At 45.2% G+C, this 14,742-nt stretch overlaps 1 protein-coding gene across 1 annotated transcript; it reads right to left on the bottom strand.

Moving 5' to 3' along the window:
• Positions 1 to 1,256: 1,256 nt before the first annotated feature.
• LOC142990395 (NACHT, LRR and PYD domains-containing protein 3-like) lies at positions 1,257 to 9,118 on the bottom strand. The gene is made up of 10 exons (XM_076140180.1): positions 9,035 to 9,118; positions 7,732 to 8,040; positions 5,354 to 7,217; positions 5,081 to 5,254; positions 4,757 to 4,930; positions 4,458 to 4,631; positions 3,211 to 3,384; positions 2,979 to 3,025; positions 2,222 to 2,727; positions 1,257 to 1,994 (listed from the first exon to the last, which is right to left on the bottom strand). Exons 2-10 carry the CDS (start codon positions 8,030 to 8,032, stop codon positions 1,257 to 1,259), a joined length of 4,152 nt encoding a protein of 1,383 aa, XP_075996295.1. The 5' UTR covers positions 8,033 to 8,040; positions 9,035 to 9,118.
• Positions 9,119 to 14,742: the final 5,624 nt, after the last annotated feature.

Raw genomic sequence — 14,742 nt, 5'->3', positions numbered from 1 at the left:
AGATGCACCTTGTTCAGCACTTAAAGCTGATAATGTCAATCAGGCTCAGATAAGATCACTACTATAATATCAAGATGTCATTGATTCATTGTTTCAATTAGATTATGTATGTATCGCTCCATGATGTCACCACATTTCAGAACCCAAGTCTTCATATAGTTTGTAAGTTTAGAGTAATTATTGTGTGGAATCCGTTATGAAGAGCTGGAACACAAAGATCAAACTCTTGTTCATGTTTATGTTAATGTTGATGGAGATACAAACCGTATTATTTTGTTTGTTTGTTCTATAATATGTCTGCAGTCTGGCAAAGTCTGTGCTGCCCCCTGCTGGGCAGCCTCTGCAAAAACACTCTTACTGGCATGCTTTATGACTTTAAACTTTGAGTTTAATTCTAATCTCTTTTAAACAGGAAAAGTTAAGGATTATCTCTTTGATCTCCTAGGCAACCGCCAATGTACACAAATCTAGTGAAGACCAGTTCAGTATCAACCATGAGCCAGCCGGGCGACCTGCCTGACACAAATAGAATGTCTGTTTGAATAAGACAAGTTCTTGGCAGAGCAGCTTGATGCTTTACTTATTTTAAATACGAGCCAGCAGTGAATCAGTATCAGTGTTGGACTTTACACAGATGAAGCAGAGCCTAGTCATGTCTCCAGTCATACCTTCTGGTTATGGGTTCACTCATTTGTAATGATCTGGAGCTATTTCCTTGGTTTAAAGACTATATGATGGCGGGTGTGTACACAGATCAGGGCGACAGAGGGAGAGCCATGGGTACAGCTCACTCTGGCTCCGCTTTAGGATCAGTGGGTGACCCTGAAACCTCTATATGTTGTCATGGCTCTCTATCATATAGTTACTCTGACCTTTAACCCTCAACCATCTGTATGTTGTCATGGATCTATCCTATAGTGACTTCTCTCATCAGTCTGCAGCGTGTGTGATGTGAAGGAGCTGATAGGATGTTGTGCAGATAAACATGCAGGGCGTCGTGAGGACAAATAGTAGAAGAACAACATAAAGTAGATCCAAGCTGATCACATGACTGCAACTACCTTTCTGTCAACAAACGTAGTGGGTAACAAGTAAACAGAGGCTGCTGAAGAGAAGGCTACGAGTCTCACACACCTTCACACAGGCTGGAAGGCCTTTATGTTTCTCTGCCATCTTTGCTTCATTATTTAAAAATGTTCCAACTTAAAAGTAAACAATGTCAGACATGTAGTTTGGATGAATTTTCTATCTCAATATTACATTTTCTTTATAAGTATCTTTAAATTTTTTGGTATTGGGGTGATTATGGCAGACTTGAAACGCCGGGGGACGATGGCCTGGTTCAGTGAGGTGTTGTAGATGTCCGTAAGCACGTGGGCCAGCTGGTCTGAGCATTCCTTGATCAGCCGACCTGGAATGTTGTCAGGGCCTGCAGCTTTCCGTGCATTAACCTTCCTCAGAGCTCTCCGCACAGCTGTGGTTTCGAGCCTGAGTGCCTGTTCGTCGGGTGGGGAGTTGTTTCTCGCGAGGGTGTTGTTCAGCTCTTCAAATCTTCCGAAGAAGTTGTTGAGCTCATTGAGGAAGCTCGTGTCATTTTGGCAGGATGGGGGTGTGGTTTTGTAGTCTGTGACAGTCTGGATGCCCTGCCATAGTTGTCTGGTGTTGCTGGAGTCCTGGAAGAAACTTTGGATTTTCCGGCTGTGGGCTCGCTTTGCTACTCTGATGGCACGGTCTAGGTTGGCCCTCGCTGATCTGAGAGCCACCGCATCACCAGATTTGAACGCAGCATTGCGCTCCCTCAGTCTTGCTCGCACCTCTTTGGTCATCCAAGGTTTCTGGTTGGCCAGTGTGGCTATTGTTTTAATTACCGTCACTTCCTCCATGCACCAGCTGATGTAGTCCGACACAGATGCAGCGTACTCCTCCACGTTGGTGTGCTGATTGTCTGTTGCAGCCTCTTTGAATATGCTCCATTCAGTGCACTCAAAACAGTCCTAGCATAGACAAAGCACCTTCAGGCCACACTCTCACCTTCTTCACAGTAGGTTTTTCTCTGGTGAGCAGGGGCTGGTATGCAGGAATTAGCATAACAGAGAGGTGGTCTGAGGAGCCAAGGTGGGGGCGGGGGGCTGCTCTGAAGGCCTTCTTTACAAGAAGATTATAACATGTCTTAGCAACGATCCAGTGATCTCTCAGTCTAAGCACTTGGCAGAAGGGTTGCTGTGCATTCCCAACCGATCCAGAATCCAAGGTAGAGAGGTTCGGCGAACGTTGAGTAGAAGGTGTGGAGGTGAATGTTTTTTTCACTGTTTGAGGACATTCTGTAGAAGGACAGAGAGCCACCAGGACAGTCCAGGTACACTGCAACTCTAGATGTGTCCAAGGGGTGATAACATATGCCTACCGCACTTTTATTGTGCGAGGCATCGAAACCATCACTTGCGCATTCCAGGCTCCAGGTATTCTCGTTCCATCCAAAACTGCACTCAGCAACTTCTCCCCTCCTGCTGATGTCTATGGTACTCAGTGCTATGAGGATCCTTCCGTCCCACTTGACCTCAAAGTAACAGCGACCAGTAAGCGCCTCCTCAGATAGCACCTGGGTAGCAAATCTGTCGGGGTGATGGGAATACGGCTGCTCCTTCGCCCGTGTTACCGTTCTGTTTCCATCAAGCAGCCTGAGGCTTCTGTGTGCTGTGTTTGGGTCCAGTGTGAGTTCACAGGCGTCTGATGGAGAAAACATGTTCAGTTTAGAATAAATGTGTCAGATACTTCAGACAAGGTGGATGTTTCCCAAATGTTCCACTGGGAATCAAGCTTGACTGCTCAATTACATTCTTCCATGTTAAAGGTGGGATGGATAAATCCTGGTTTTAATAGCATAAAGACTAAACAGTAAAGACTTTTGTCTTTGAACTATTGCTGCTAGAAACAAATCATATTAAAACAATAATAATAACATGAATGAATACACTCACACTTATTCAGACCTGAATACAGCCGGGACGGTCCACTGTGCTCAACCCTGAAGGAAGAAAACAACATTATAGACGGCTAAATGAAAACAAAGACCTTTGTTATATAAAGAGCTGTTTTCTGTCTGTATCTGAGTGTAGTAAACTTCCTGCACACTAACTATCAACAATGTTCCTCGGCTTGCCGGTCCACTGAAACAATTCCTGTGAGCTCTCTGGTGTTCTTTCCTCTTACCTGAGGCGGTTTAGCTTCCAGTTTGGATCCTCCAGTCCAGCAGAGAGCAGCATCACTCCAGACTCTCCTGGATGGTTGTAGCTCAGGTCCAGCTCTCTCAGGTGGGAGGGGTTGGAGCTCAGAGCTGAGGCCAGAGCAGCACAGCCCTCCTCTGTGACCTGACAGCCTGATAACCTGAAACAGAGAAGCTACAGTTAAAGGGAAGTTGAGGGGTATTGAAAAAAGGACCTTTCTGGTGGTGTTCGTTGTTTTGGTGGTGAATGATGAGGCAAAGATGAACTGAAATTCTCAGATGGGTTTTTACTGGAATAAGACATTGAAGAGCGCTCGTCCTGCCCCCGTCCTTGTGTCCTGGGTCAGGCCGTGAGTTTCCACGTACAATTGCATTTATGCCGCAAACACAAGGCGTCATCAATTCACTGATGACACTGTAGTTTAACTGTTATCTATTGGTCAGCCAGCTTCGAGCCCTGAGAGGCGGGGCAGCGCTAAGATTCAAATCTGAGGGATGAACAGCTGTCTGTGGGGGAAAGTAGAATTCTCCTTGTGTAAATTAAAGAACAACAGTATAGTGTAATTAGCCCTTTGATCTGAAGAAGCTCCCCCTGACTGCCCGTCCATGCAAACCCCCTCTCTTCCTTCTTCCTGACCACAGATGCTTGAAGCTCTGATAAAGCGATACAGTGACCTCTTCACCTATTGGCAGATATGTGTTATCTAGCCCTCCTGGAGAGAGAAGCTGTAAATGCTCGTATGTATTACTCCATCTCCAGACTTTCCCGGAGCCAGCCATTTGGTTACTTGTAAATATATTAACCTCAGTTACTGCATTTACTTATATGTGTTTGACATTATTTGTTATATTCCAACAGGGGAAATATCTGAACTAAGTTCTAACACAAGCGTTTTTTTGGTAAGTTGGGGCATTTTGTCAATATTTAGTGTTCTGCAGACTGGAGCCACATAGAACCACAGAGCATGATCCAACACGTGTTTAATGAAGTTCTTAGTTTAGTAAGATACAGATATGTTCACTGTTGCCTCAGGAAGTGTTGACCTATGACCCTTGAGCCTGAAAAGGCTGTGTTTTTTTATCAATCTCTATCCCATGGTTATTTCAAGGAGTTGCCGCATAACCTGAAGTAGCAGATGAAGAAGAGAACACAAGGAGATATACATGCCGGGTGTTGAAAGGAAAAATAGAAGAATAGTAGAGTAGAATTCCTAATGACTAACGAATAACTGACCTGAGGGTCTCCAGTCTACATTGTGGACTCTCCAGTCCAGCAGAGAGCAGCTTCACTCCTGAATCCTGCAGGTCGTTGCTGCTCAGGTCCAGCTCCCTCAGACTGGAGGACGGGGAGCTCAGGACAGAGGACAGAGCTTCACAACTCCTCCATGATGTCTTGCACAGACTCAGACTAAAGGTATATAGATGTATTTTAGAATAAATTAAACTAATATTGAGTCAAATAAAGTGCATTGTTCAACCTTCATGTAAAGCTGATGGAAATGCTATCCATCAATCAAGTCATTGAATCCTGACCTGAGAGTCTCCAGTCTACATTGTGGACTCTCCAGTCCAGCAGAGAGCAGTTTCACTCCTGAATCCTGCAGGTCGTTGTTGCTCAGGTCCAGCTCCCTCAGACTGGAGGACGGGGAGCTCAGGACAGAGGACAGAGCTTCACAAGTCCTCTCCGACAGGTTACAAGCACTCAACCTGAAGACAAATTGGGGGTAAAAATCGAATAAAAAGAATTAAAAAAAAAAAAGGAGGTTGACAAACTGGGCTATGTAGGTTAAGATACACACATATACACACAGCTGCCAGGTCAGTTGTAATTTTAAATCCACAGTAAACTGAGCTGACCTGAGAGTTTCCAGTCCACAGTGTGGGCTTTGCAGTCCAGCACAGAGCAGCTCCACTCCCTTATCGTCTGGGTTGTTGCTGCTAAGGTCCAACTGTCTCAGGTTAGAGGACTGAGACCTGATTACTGAAGCCAAAGCTGAACAGCTAAAATCTGACAGGTTACAACCACTCAGGCTAAAGACAAGAGGGATGAAGACCAGAGAAAACAGATCTTTGAAAAGTCTATATTCAGCCATAAAATGTTAAATGTAAGTATAGTGAATATATACCCACCTGTATGTAACTGAAGCATGAAACACAGGAAGCAGCCTCTTCAGACCTTCCTCTGAGGCAGAGTATGTCTTCAGGTCAAATTCATCAAGCTGTTCTTCTGATGTCATCAAGAAGAAGACCACAGCTGACCACTGAGCAGGAGTGAGGTATCTTTCACTGAGATCTCCTGAGCTCAGGTACTGTTGGATCTCCTCCACCAATGAACGGTCATTCAGTTCATTCAGGCAGTGGAACAGATTGATGCTTCTCTCTGGGGATGAATTCACCCTGATCTTCTCTTTGATGTACCCAGCTGTCACTCGATTGGCCTCTGAGTTATTCACTGTCCGTTTCAGCAGGTGTCGTAGGTTTTCCTGATTTGTTTCTAGAGAGAGTCCCAGCAGGAAGCGGAGGAACAGGTCCAGGTGTCCGTCTGGGCTCTCTAAGGCCTTGTCAACAGCCATTCTGTGGACGTCTGCAGTAGAGGGTTTGCTGAAAAGCTTCTGCACAGTTTGGAACTTCTGTTGTTTTTGTTCCAGGACATTCTTTTTATTGTTGACAAGCGACAGCTCCACATAAACAGCAGCCAGAAACTCCTGAACACTCAGATGGACAAAGCTGAACATCTTCTTCTTCTCCCTCTTCTGCCCACGTTCCTTCTTAAAGATCTGTGTGAACACTCCTGAGTACACTGAGGCTTCAGTGAAGTCAATTCCACTTTCTTCTAGGTCTTTCCCATAGAAGATGGGGTTCCCCTTTTCCAGCTGATGAAAAGCCAGTTTTGCCAGTGAATTAATGTACTGAATGCTTTTCTTAATGCCATATTTCTGCTGTGTCTGTCTGATCTGAAACACCAGGAATTCTGTGTACATCTCAGTCAGGGTCTTGGGTAGCTCTCCTCCCTCTCTGGTCTTCATCACATCCTCCAGAACTATAGCAGTGATCCAGCAGAACACTGGGATGTGGCACATGATGTGCAGACTCCGTGATGTCCTGATGTGGGAGAACACTCTGTTGGCCAGCTCCTCGTCACTGAAACGTCTCTTGAAGTACTCCTCCTTCTGAAGGTCAGTGAACCCTCTCACCTCTGTAACCGAATCTATCAAACCCAGAGGAATCTGCCTGGCTGCTGCAGGTCGTGTGGTAATCCAGAGACGTGCTGAAGGAAGAAGTTTCCCCTTAATGAGGTTCATCAGAAGTGTTTCCACATCAGTTGACTTTGTCACATCAACATCCTCCTGTTCTTCAGCAGTGAAGTCTAGCTGAAGACGGCTCTCATCCAGGCCGTCCAACACAAACAGAAGCTTAAATTCACTCTTGTGGTAGTTTGTGTTTCCTGATTTCTGCAGAGCTGTGAAGATGTCAGTGAGCGTTTCCTCCTGAATGTCTTTGGTTTCCCTGATACATTTGTGAATGAGTTCTGCAAAACGAAATCTCTCTCCTTTCAGTAAGTTGAGCTGGCGAAAGCTGAAAGGGAACGTCAGATGCACATCTTGATTGGTTCTTCCCTCAGCCCAGTCCAGGATGAACTTGTGAACAAGGAATGTTTTGCCGATTCCTGCAATCCCATTGGTCAGCACCAATCTTATAGGGATGTGTTTTCCAGAAGGGTGCTTGAAGACATCACAGAGTTTGATGGCTATCTCCGTGCCTGCTGGCTTCTTAGATGCCGTCTCAATCTGGTTGACCTCATGCTGCCTGTTGATATGTACTTCACCTCCGTCTGTGACGTAGAGCTCTGTGTAGATGTCATCAAGAAGCTTTTTATCCTCCATGTCTGACAGTCCTTCTTGAACACACATGAACCTGTTCTGAAGATTTGATTGGAGGATGCTTTGGTAAGACATGATCGGTTTTGGAGGCCTTGGTACTGGCACCAATAAATCTGTATGGATCAAAGTTACACAAGAGAAAAGATGGCCTGTGAATAAACGTCTCTCAGATGTGCCACAAGAGTTTAGCAATTATTAATCCTTTTGCCCATGATTGTGTCTGATCCCTCTAGTCCAAAGAAAAGAGAAGAAGTTTGTGTGAGGAACTTTGCATACATATGTAGCTGGAATGTATCCCCCAGCTTCGGTCCGGAGCTCAGACACCCTCTCTACGTTTAAGAGCATGCCTCAACCTTTCCTTTTTGATAAAGCTTATAGTTAGTGCCGAGCAGGCTTGCCTTGGACCAGCCCCTAGTTATGCTGCCATAGGCCTGGACTGCTGGGGCTCGCACCAGGTGTTGTGGGCCCAAATCATATCAGTGGCCGTTACTGTCCTGACGTTGGTTAAATGCTCACAACTTAGATTATTTACAATGTTGTTGTAAACCCATTCCATTGTTCTCTTTTAATGTCTCTTATCACCTATGATGTTTGACCTTTCTGTATATTGTATCAGAGTTGACTTACCCTTTGGGGCCGAGCCAGCGCTTGGCAAACGCTGCACCAGATCATTCCTGGGGATCTTCATCAAAAGCTGCCTGGTTACCTCCAGAGCTCCAGGAGGGCCATAGGTCTGCACCATCTGAAGCACCGTGTCCTGCCTGTCTGCTTTCTCCAGCCGGGCCACAGGGATGGCTGGAGAGACGTGAAGGCTTGGCATGATGGTGCACATGATGTCGGTCTGCTGGAGGAACCACTTGATGTGCTTGAATTCCTTCTCTTTCAAATCCTCCAGAATGATCCAGAGCTCCTCTGTAAGCGTGGCCATCTCAGCTCCTGGGTTTTCATGACAGTGTGACAAAACATTTGAACTTTTATCTCAAATGCATATTTGTCTGTCACAAGAACATTATCATATTTTCAATATAATATGTATTTACAGTTTTTTCCACAAACTTCCTCTCATTTTCCTCCATTATAGAAAGAAAACGAACCACACTAGCTTTTATTTTAGGTATAATTCCTTAATGCTGTCTGCTGTGTCCCCTCATGTTTACAGTGTAATATTTTAAGAGTGTGTGTGTTAAACATTGTGTCCTTTGCTCCCTGATGACTCATGTCGACATCAGCAGGGGCAGTGGGTTTTCGCCCAGCATCCTTATACTGGCTCTCAAAGACAGCATTATATCTATGAGTCCACCTACAAGGCTCTGCGGTGAGGATTGTGATCTGTGATGAGGATTCTGTGTGGCAGTGTAACACACAGTCAATGTCACAACTATCAAGTCAAATAGAGGACCTACAAAGGGAACTAACTACTTCCTTTACCAAGATGTTACCACATTTACTGTTACAACATTCACATATTAATGTGGAGCAGTTGGTTCAAAATGTATCGCCTAAGATTTGTGCTTTGTTCCACACGGCCCCATGCAGCAGCTGATGGTGCATATAGCATTGATTTTGTCATGCGCCCTTTGAACCACGTTGCTATGGTGACACATTTTGCTATCAGGGCCAAAGTTCCTTTTTGTGATTCTTATCTGTTAAAGCCTATGAAATAATAAATCTACAGTTCAAATAAATACATTATGTACTTTTATCGGACTTAGAACAATTAAAACAATTTCTTTCAATACTTCATGACGATTCCAAATCCACACTCGACACTATGGTCTATGTTGTAACATGTAATGTTTACTACTGTAAGAGATTTCCTGTTTCTTAACAACGGCCAACTGATTACATCTCTGAAATGAAATGTTTATCACCATTGTGGTCTGCATATTTGGCATATTAATACAGATAAGGTCATGGAAATGTATCTTACCTCATCCTGATAGAGCTCTAACAAGCTTGTTGTTCAGGTCAAATAAAAGGTTTAGAAATGAATGTTTACCTTTTCCTGTTGCAGCTTAACAAAAGCTCTGACTACAGGACGACTTTGCTGATGTGAAGTCACGCCCAGAGTCACGTCTATCGTCATTAAAGGAAGCGAGAGTATGTGGGGAAGCTGTTTGAATTCCTTCAGAGAGCAGAGAGATGTCTTTGGTTGCAGCTATCTGAGACTTAAAACAATCAAGCAAGTTGGAGAATCCTGACTTTCCCTCTTTAAATGAACACATTTCTTGACCTTCAATGTTAGGAAAGTGCCCAAGTTCAAGGAAAGGTCAGATGTGATTGTGATTGTGTGGTTAGTGACACAGGGAGGAGCAGCAGGAGAAAACACCAGGGTCTTAATTGAAGTCATTTTGGGGGTCGGAAGGGCATAAATCAGCACACCTGAGGTTTACAAGGGGCCTGATAAGTACATGAACCAGAAGACTCAGTTTGTTCATGTGCAAAGTATTTAGCTTATTCAACTTAGTCTCTTTCCTCGTGATGTCTATGGACTTCAGTGACTGGGTGTAGAATCAAGAGATGAAGCTTTATTAACATGCAGATGCACCTTGTTCAGCACTTAAAGCTGATAATGTCAATCAGGCTCAGATAAGATGACTACTATAATATCAAGATGTCATTGATTCATTGTTTCAATTAGATTATGTATGTATCGCTCCATGATGTCATCGCATTTCAGAACCAAAGTCTTCATATAGTTTGTAAGTTTAGAGTCATTATTGTGTGGAATCCGTTATGAAGAGCTGGAACACAAAGATCAAACTCTTGTTCATGTTTATGTTAATGTTGATGGAGATACAAACCGAGGGCTGCATGGAGAATCCTCTTCAGGAACCCCAGAGGAATCTCCAGAAGGACACAGTTCCTTGTTCTAAGGAGCAGCGTGTGGCCCTCAAGGTCATGGCCCACAAATTTGAGATGAGGATGGAGGCGCTGAGCCAGCAGAATGATGCGCTGAAAGCAGAGATTGAGGAACTGAGACAAATGGTGCATACAGTGATAAATGTCCGCGAGACCAAGATGGAGATAACATCTTACAGCAAGAGAAAGTCTGAGGCAAAGAAGAAGGTGATGGACTCGCTCAGGCAGCTGACTGACGCTCTTCAGAAAGGAAAGGAGAAAGTGATGTTCCAGCTGCAGAAACAGATTAAGACCCATGTTCCTTATCTGAGGCAAAAATTCTGTCCTGTGGCTAAAAGAACATCAAAGCTGTTGCACCAGTGCTGGGACACCATCAGTAATTGGGTGAGAAAGTGGCTTCCAACTGGTACCAGCAGCTCTCTGAGAAGACGTGATTGATCCTGGCTTCTGCTGCATTCACACAGTGTTGATAAGTAAGAGAGCAAGTTCAGCATCTTCGGGTTTTTGGAACACAACCACCTCATCAGCAGAGGTCTGTCACATTAAGTCCTCAGCTGGAACCATCAGTGACCAAACAGTGGACCATAGCAGCAGGTCAGGGGTCACACTCCACCACTCAGTCACTGACATGCACATGTGAAATACCCCCCAGATAGACGGCTGCATGTGCGCACACATCAGACTCTAACAGGAAATGGAAACAGAAATGGAAATGCACGATTTTGAAAAAATTTAAAATTATGCAGCATGGAGCGATTATTTGCTGCAAATACTGTTGGACTATTTTCTGACAATGTACATGTCAATTTAATCTCCTGAGACACAGTGTCCTCATATGTGGACATTACATTTTTCCTTCCCTACACCCTATACATCATTGTGCTTTACAACCTGTCCTCATGTCTGGACATTTTCTCGCTGCCCCCAAGTGGTATAAGTACCACTTTTGGTCGCTAGAAAAACATAGCAAAGAGGAAGAAATGTGTATACTCTTTGTGTTCATATGTAGTACATGTATGATCACACACTTTGTTATTGTACTTATGTTTATTTATTAGATTCCACAAATCCTAAATTAAAAATGGAAACAAAATAATTGTCAGGGTCTCAGGATGTTATTTTTCACTGTCATCATCGTCACTATTACTAATCGATAATGTCAAGGATGTCTTTCTACTCGATGTTACTCACAATAAACAACCACGTGTTTATTGTGTCTTGTTGGATGTCTGTAGATTAAATTAGAATAATTGTTTTGTGTAAATGGACAACGATTTGAAAGTGTTGCAATTGTGCCATAATTAATATGTGGACAAGAATGGAAGAGCAGAATCTGTGTACATGCCAAGTGTGTTTTTCTTATGAACACTAGAGAGCAGCAGAGGTCCATGTTTCACAGAGACACAGTATGTTCATTTGAAAAGTCGGGTAGCTCGTCTCAATGTCATCAAACTGCAGTATGTCCATTGTGGTCTGCTCCGGCCTGACATGCTGAGCAGGTGGGATGGAGGTGGGGGACTGTGGGAGGTGACATCATTTTATTCTATTTACATGCCAATGCCAGGAACACAGCTCAGGTTGTATTCCAGCATTTAGACCAGGCTCGTTTAAATGCACCTGCATCAAAGGAACCTCACTTATCTACTAATTTCATTGGCAATAAGTTTAAGAACCGTCATATACAATTGACTAGGCTTTAAAAAAAAGTGTAACCCTTGACAACACATCAGGTTGCCAGGCACCAAAGAGCAAAGGGACGACACAGCCCTAAAAAGAGACAATAAGGCCATTGTTGGGAGGTTTTAGAGAAATGTTGACAGGAAAAGGAAACTGGCCAAGTAACAACGTGTAGGACGACTGAATTTGAAGCTGATCAGATCTGTGGAGGTGGAGATGATGATGTGAAGCACACAACTCCAATCATAGCAGGATGCTGGCAGACAGGGATGTGCATGTGTTTACATCATGTGTCCCGTTTCAAACCCTGGACATTGTCTTGAACAATGACCCAAAGCTAGTGAGGTACACGAATGTTATGATCTAATTCATAATGAGTTGACTTCAATAACTGAGAACTGGACAAAAGAACAAAGGAAATAATGATGAGTCAGTCCAGCAGATAGTTTAGCTTTGAGGTAAACCATTATACTTGCAGCCAGGTGACCCCGTTCACCTGGCTGCTCCAGCTGACCAGACCTTTCCATGACCCTGGTCAGCGGTGACAGCTGCACCCGGCTGCCGTGGAACACGCTCAGCCCAAAACCTGTTTGCACAAACAAAAGTTCCTTTAAGACGAGGTCCCACCAGACAGACAGAGGACTGGGGCCCAAACAGGCCTGGACTCACAGGCTGCCCCCTTAGGTGTGCCCCAGTCACCCGGCACAACAGGCTCTTTGTTTACCACCTGTTTACCTCACTTTACCTCATTTCCCAAAGCTCCTGGCCTATAAATGTGCTCATGACTTAATGCTGAATGGTCGGGGGATTTTCCTGTTGATGAATAATTCTAAAACACAAGAATATCCACAGGAAAACAAGATGGAAAAAATGTCCCTGTCAGTTTGACCAGAGGCCAGCTGGTTCACCTGTTAGAGGTGAAGGGGTCAGGGGTCAAACTGTGTGTGTGTGTGTTAACCTCTGCCTGTCATCCTGTAAGAACTGTACCTACGAGATCGTCGATCTTACAACACTGATGTCATCTAAACCTCTGCAGCTACATTATGATGTCATTCCAACAGAACCTTTGCTGCTGTCGCTCTGTTTGTCTCCCTTTGTCCTTATGAACATGGACATAACACAGCCTGGCTCTCTTTATGGTTTTAGCTCGCTTCTGTCTCTGCTTCTCTGTCCCCGTAAGTAAAAAAACAATCGGTACATGTCAAAGTGGCACAAACACACACACACACACACACACAGACACACACACACACACACACACACACACACACATTTATATTTACTATGTGATTACAGAAAGTGTGTTTTATTAGAAAACAGAATAGAAAACGAGTCAATAAAGAGCGACTGAGGAAAGAATGAGAGAGTGAGAAGAAACATTTACTGCCATTTATCTCTCTCTCTCTCTCTCTCTCTCTCTCTCTCTCTCTCTCTCTCTCTCTCTCTATCTCTCTATCTCTCTCTCTCTCTCTCTTTCTCTCTCTTTCTCTCTCTCTTTCTCTCTCTCTTTTTCTCTCTCTCTCTGTCTCTCTCTCTCTCTCTCTCTTTCTCTCTCTCTTTCTCCCTCTCTCCGTCTCTCTGTCTCCCCCCCTCTCCCCCCCCACTCCCTCCTCCTCTCCCTCTCCCTCTCCCTCTCCCTCCCCCCTCTCTCTCTCTCCCCCTATCCCCCTCTCCCTCTCCCCTCTCTCTCTCTCTCCCCCTCTCCCCCTCTCCCCCTCTCCCCCTCTCCCCCTCCCTCTCCCTCTCCCTCTCCCTCTCCCTCTCTCTCTCTCTCCCCCTCTCCCTCTCCCTCTCCCTCTCCCTCTCGACCCTCCTGTGTGAGTGTGTAGGCATATGGAGTGTGTCAGTGTTGTAGCTGTGGGTAAACACTGCCTCGGGCCAAGTAAAGCTTTGGTGGTAGTGATGTTGTACATGGTAATTGGAAGGAAGACAGTCTGTGCCCAGTGTAAATCCGTTGGATTAATTCAGTGTGTATAAATACAGAGTGGCCAAGTGGACTGGCAGCGTCTCAGAGGAGCTGGAGTCGCTCTACAGAAAGACTGCGGAGGATGTAGCTGTGAGCGAGGAGCATGAATGGAATGATGCTTCCACAAACTGATTTAGGGCCGACTGAGACCTCGATTACAGGTTCAGAACATTTCCTCCTGTTTGAGTAACAAGGCTCGTTACCTGGTAACCAAACACTTCTTTCTTTCTTTCTTTCCTTCTTTCTTTCTTTCTTTCTTTCTTTCTTTCTTTCTTTCTTTCTTTCTTCCCTCCCTCCCTCCCTCCCTCCCTCCCTCCCTTTGAGACCATAAAAGGCCAGGATGTTGTGTGATGGATGAGAGCAGAGCCTCAGAGCGAGCAGGGAGCTGTGGTGCCACTCTGCAGCGTCCCTGTAGTTTCTCCATTCAGCCCCATTCACTCATGACAGCGTGGGGGGAAGCCCCTCTTCTGCTGAGAGAAGACATCACATCCTTCATGCCCCGTCCCCCCCGTCCCCTGTCCCCCCCGTCCCCCCCCCTCCCCGGATCCAGACCCAGGAACACTGCTGTATTTTTATGGTGTTCAACAAGCTGCTGCCTAGAAACCAGACCAGAGGAACCCTGAGCCCCACAGCCTCAGATCAGCCTCACTGATGAAGACGTTTGGAATGTGTCTCTTCCTCTCTCATGGGAGCCACACACACACACACACATGCAGAGCTGAGTCCATGGTCTAACATGCAAAGACCAAAAGTTAAAATACTTTAATACAATTGAACTGAAATACAGTAACTCATCTGTGGGTTGGAGGCATTCTGAGCATCATCTGTGTGTGTGTGTGTGTGTGTGTGTGTGTGTGTGGGTCAGGTGAGAAGGTGAAGTCAGGTCCTGCGCAGAATGAGGCGTTTGGGACGTTTGGGACGTTTCCATTCCTGTGACCTGCACTGAACTCCACCTCCCCTCCAGTGAATGAGACTGGGCCCAGTTGTGTCCGAGCAGACAGGCCTCTCTTTCCCTGAGTGGAAACGCCTGTACAGCTCAAACAGGCGAGGGCATGGACACACACTCACACACACACGCACACACACATGCACGAGTGTTGATGGATCCGAGGTCGTCTCTCTCACGTCTCTGC

This window comes from Genypterus blacodes, unplaced genomic scaffold (genome assembly GCF_046128005.1).
Source record: "Genypterus blacodes isolate CSIRO-AG114 ecotype Tasmania unplaced genomic scaffold, CSIRO-AGI_Gbla_v1 ptg000525l_1, whole genome shotgun sequence".
Classification (NCBI taxonomy): Eukaryota; Metazoa; Chordata; class Actinopteri; order Ophidiiformes; family Ophidiidae; genus Genypterus; species Genypterus blacodes.
Note: the sequence above shows the minus strand (reverse complement) of the source record. Positions and strands in the feature narration are given on the sequence as shown.

Coding starts and splice junctions, on each gene's coding strand:
- LOC142990395 (XM_076140180.1), bottom strand. CDS start 8,032: ATGGCCACGCTTACAGAGGAGCTCTGGATCATTCTGGAGGATTTGAAA. Junction 3,385..4,457: donor TGTAGACTGGAGACCCTCAG/GTCAGTTATTCG, acceptor TCTCTGTTTCAG/GTTATCAGGCTGTCAGGTCA. Junction 3,026..3,210: donor TGGAAGCTAAACCGCCTCAG/GTAAGAGGAAAG, acceptor TTCTTCCTTCAG/GGTTGAGCACAGTGGACCGT.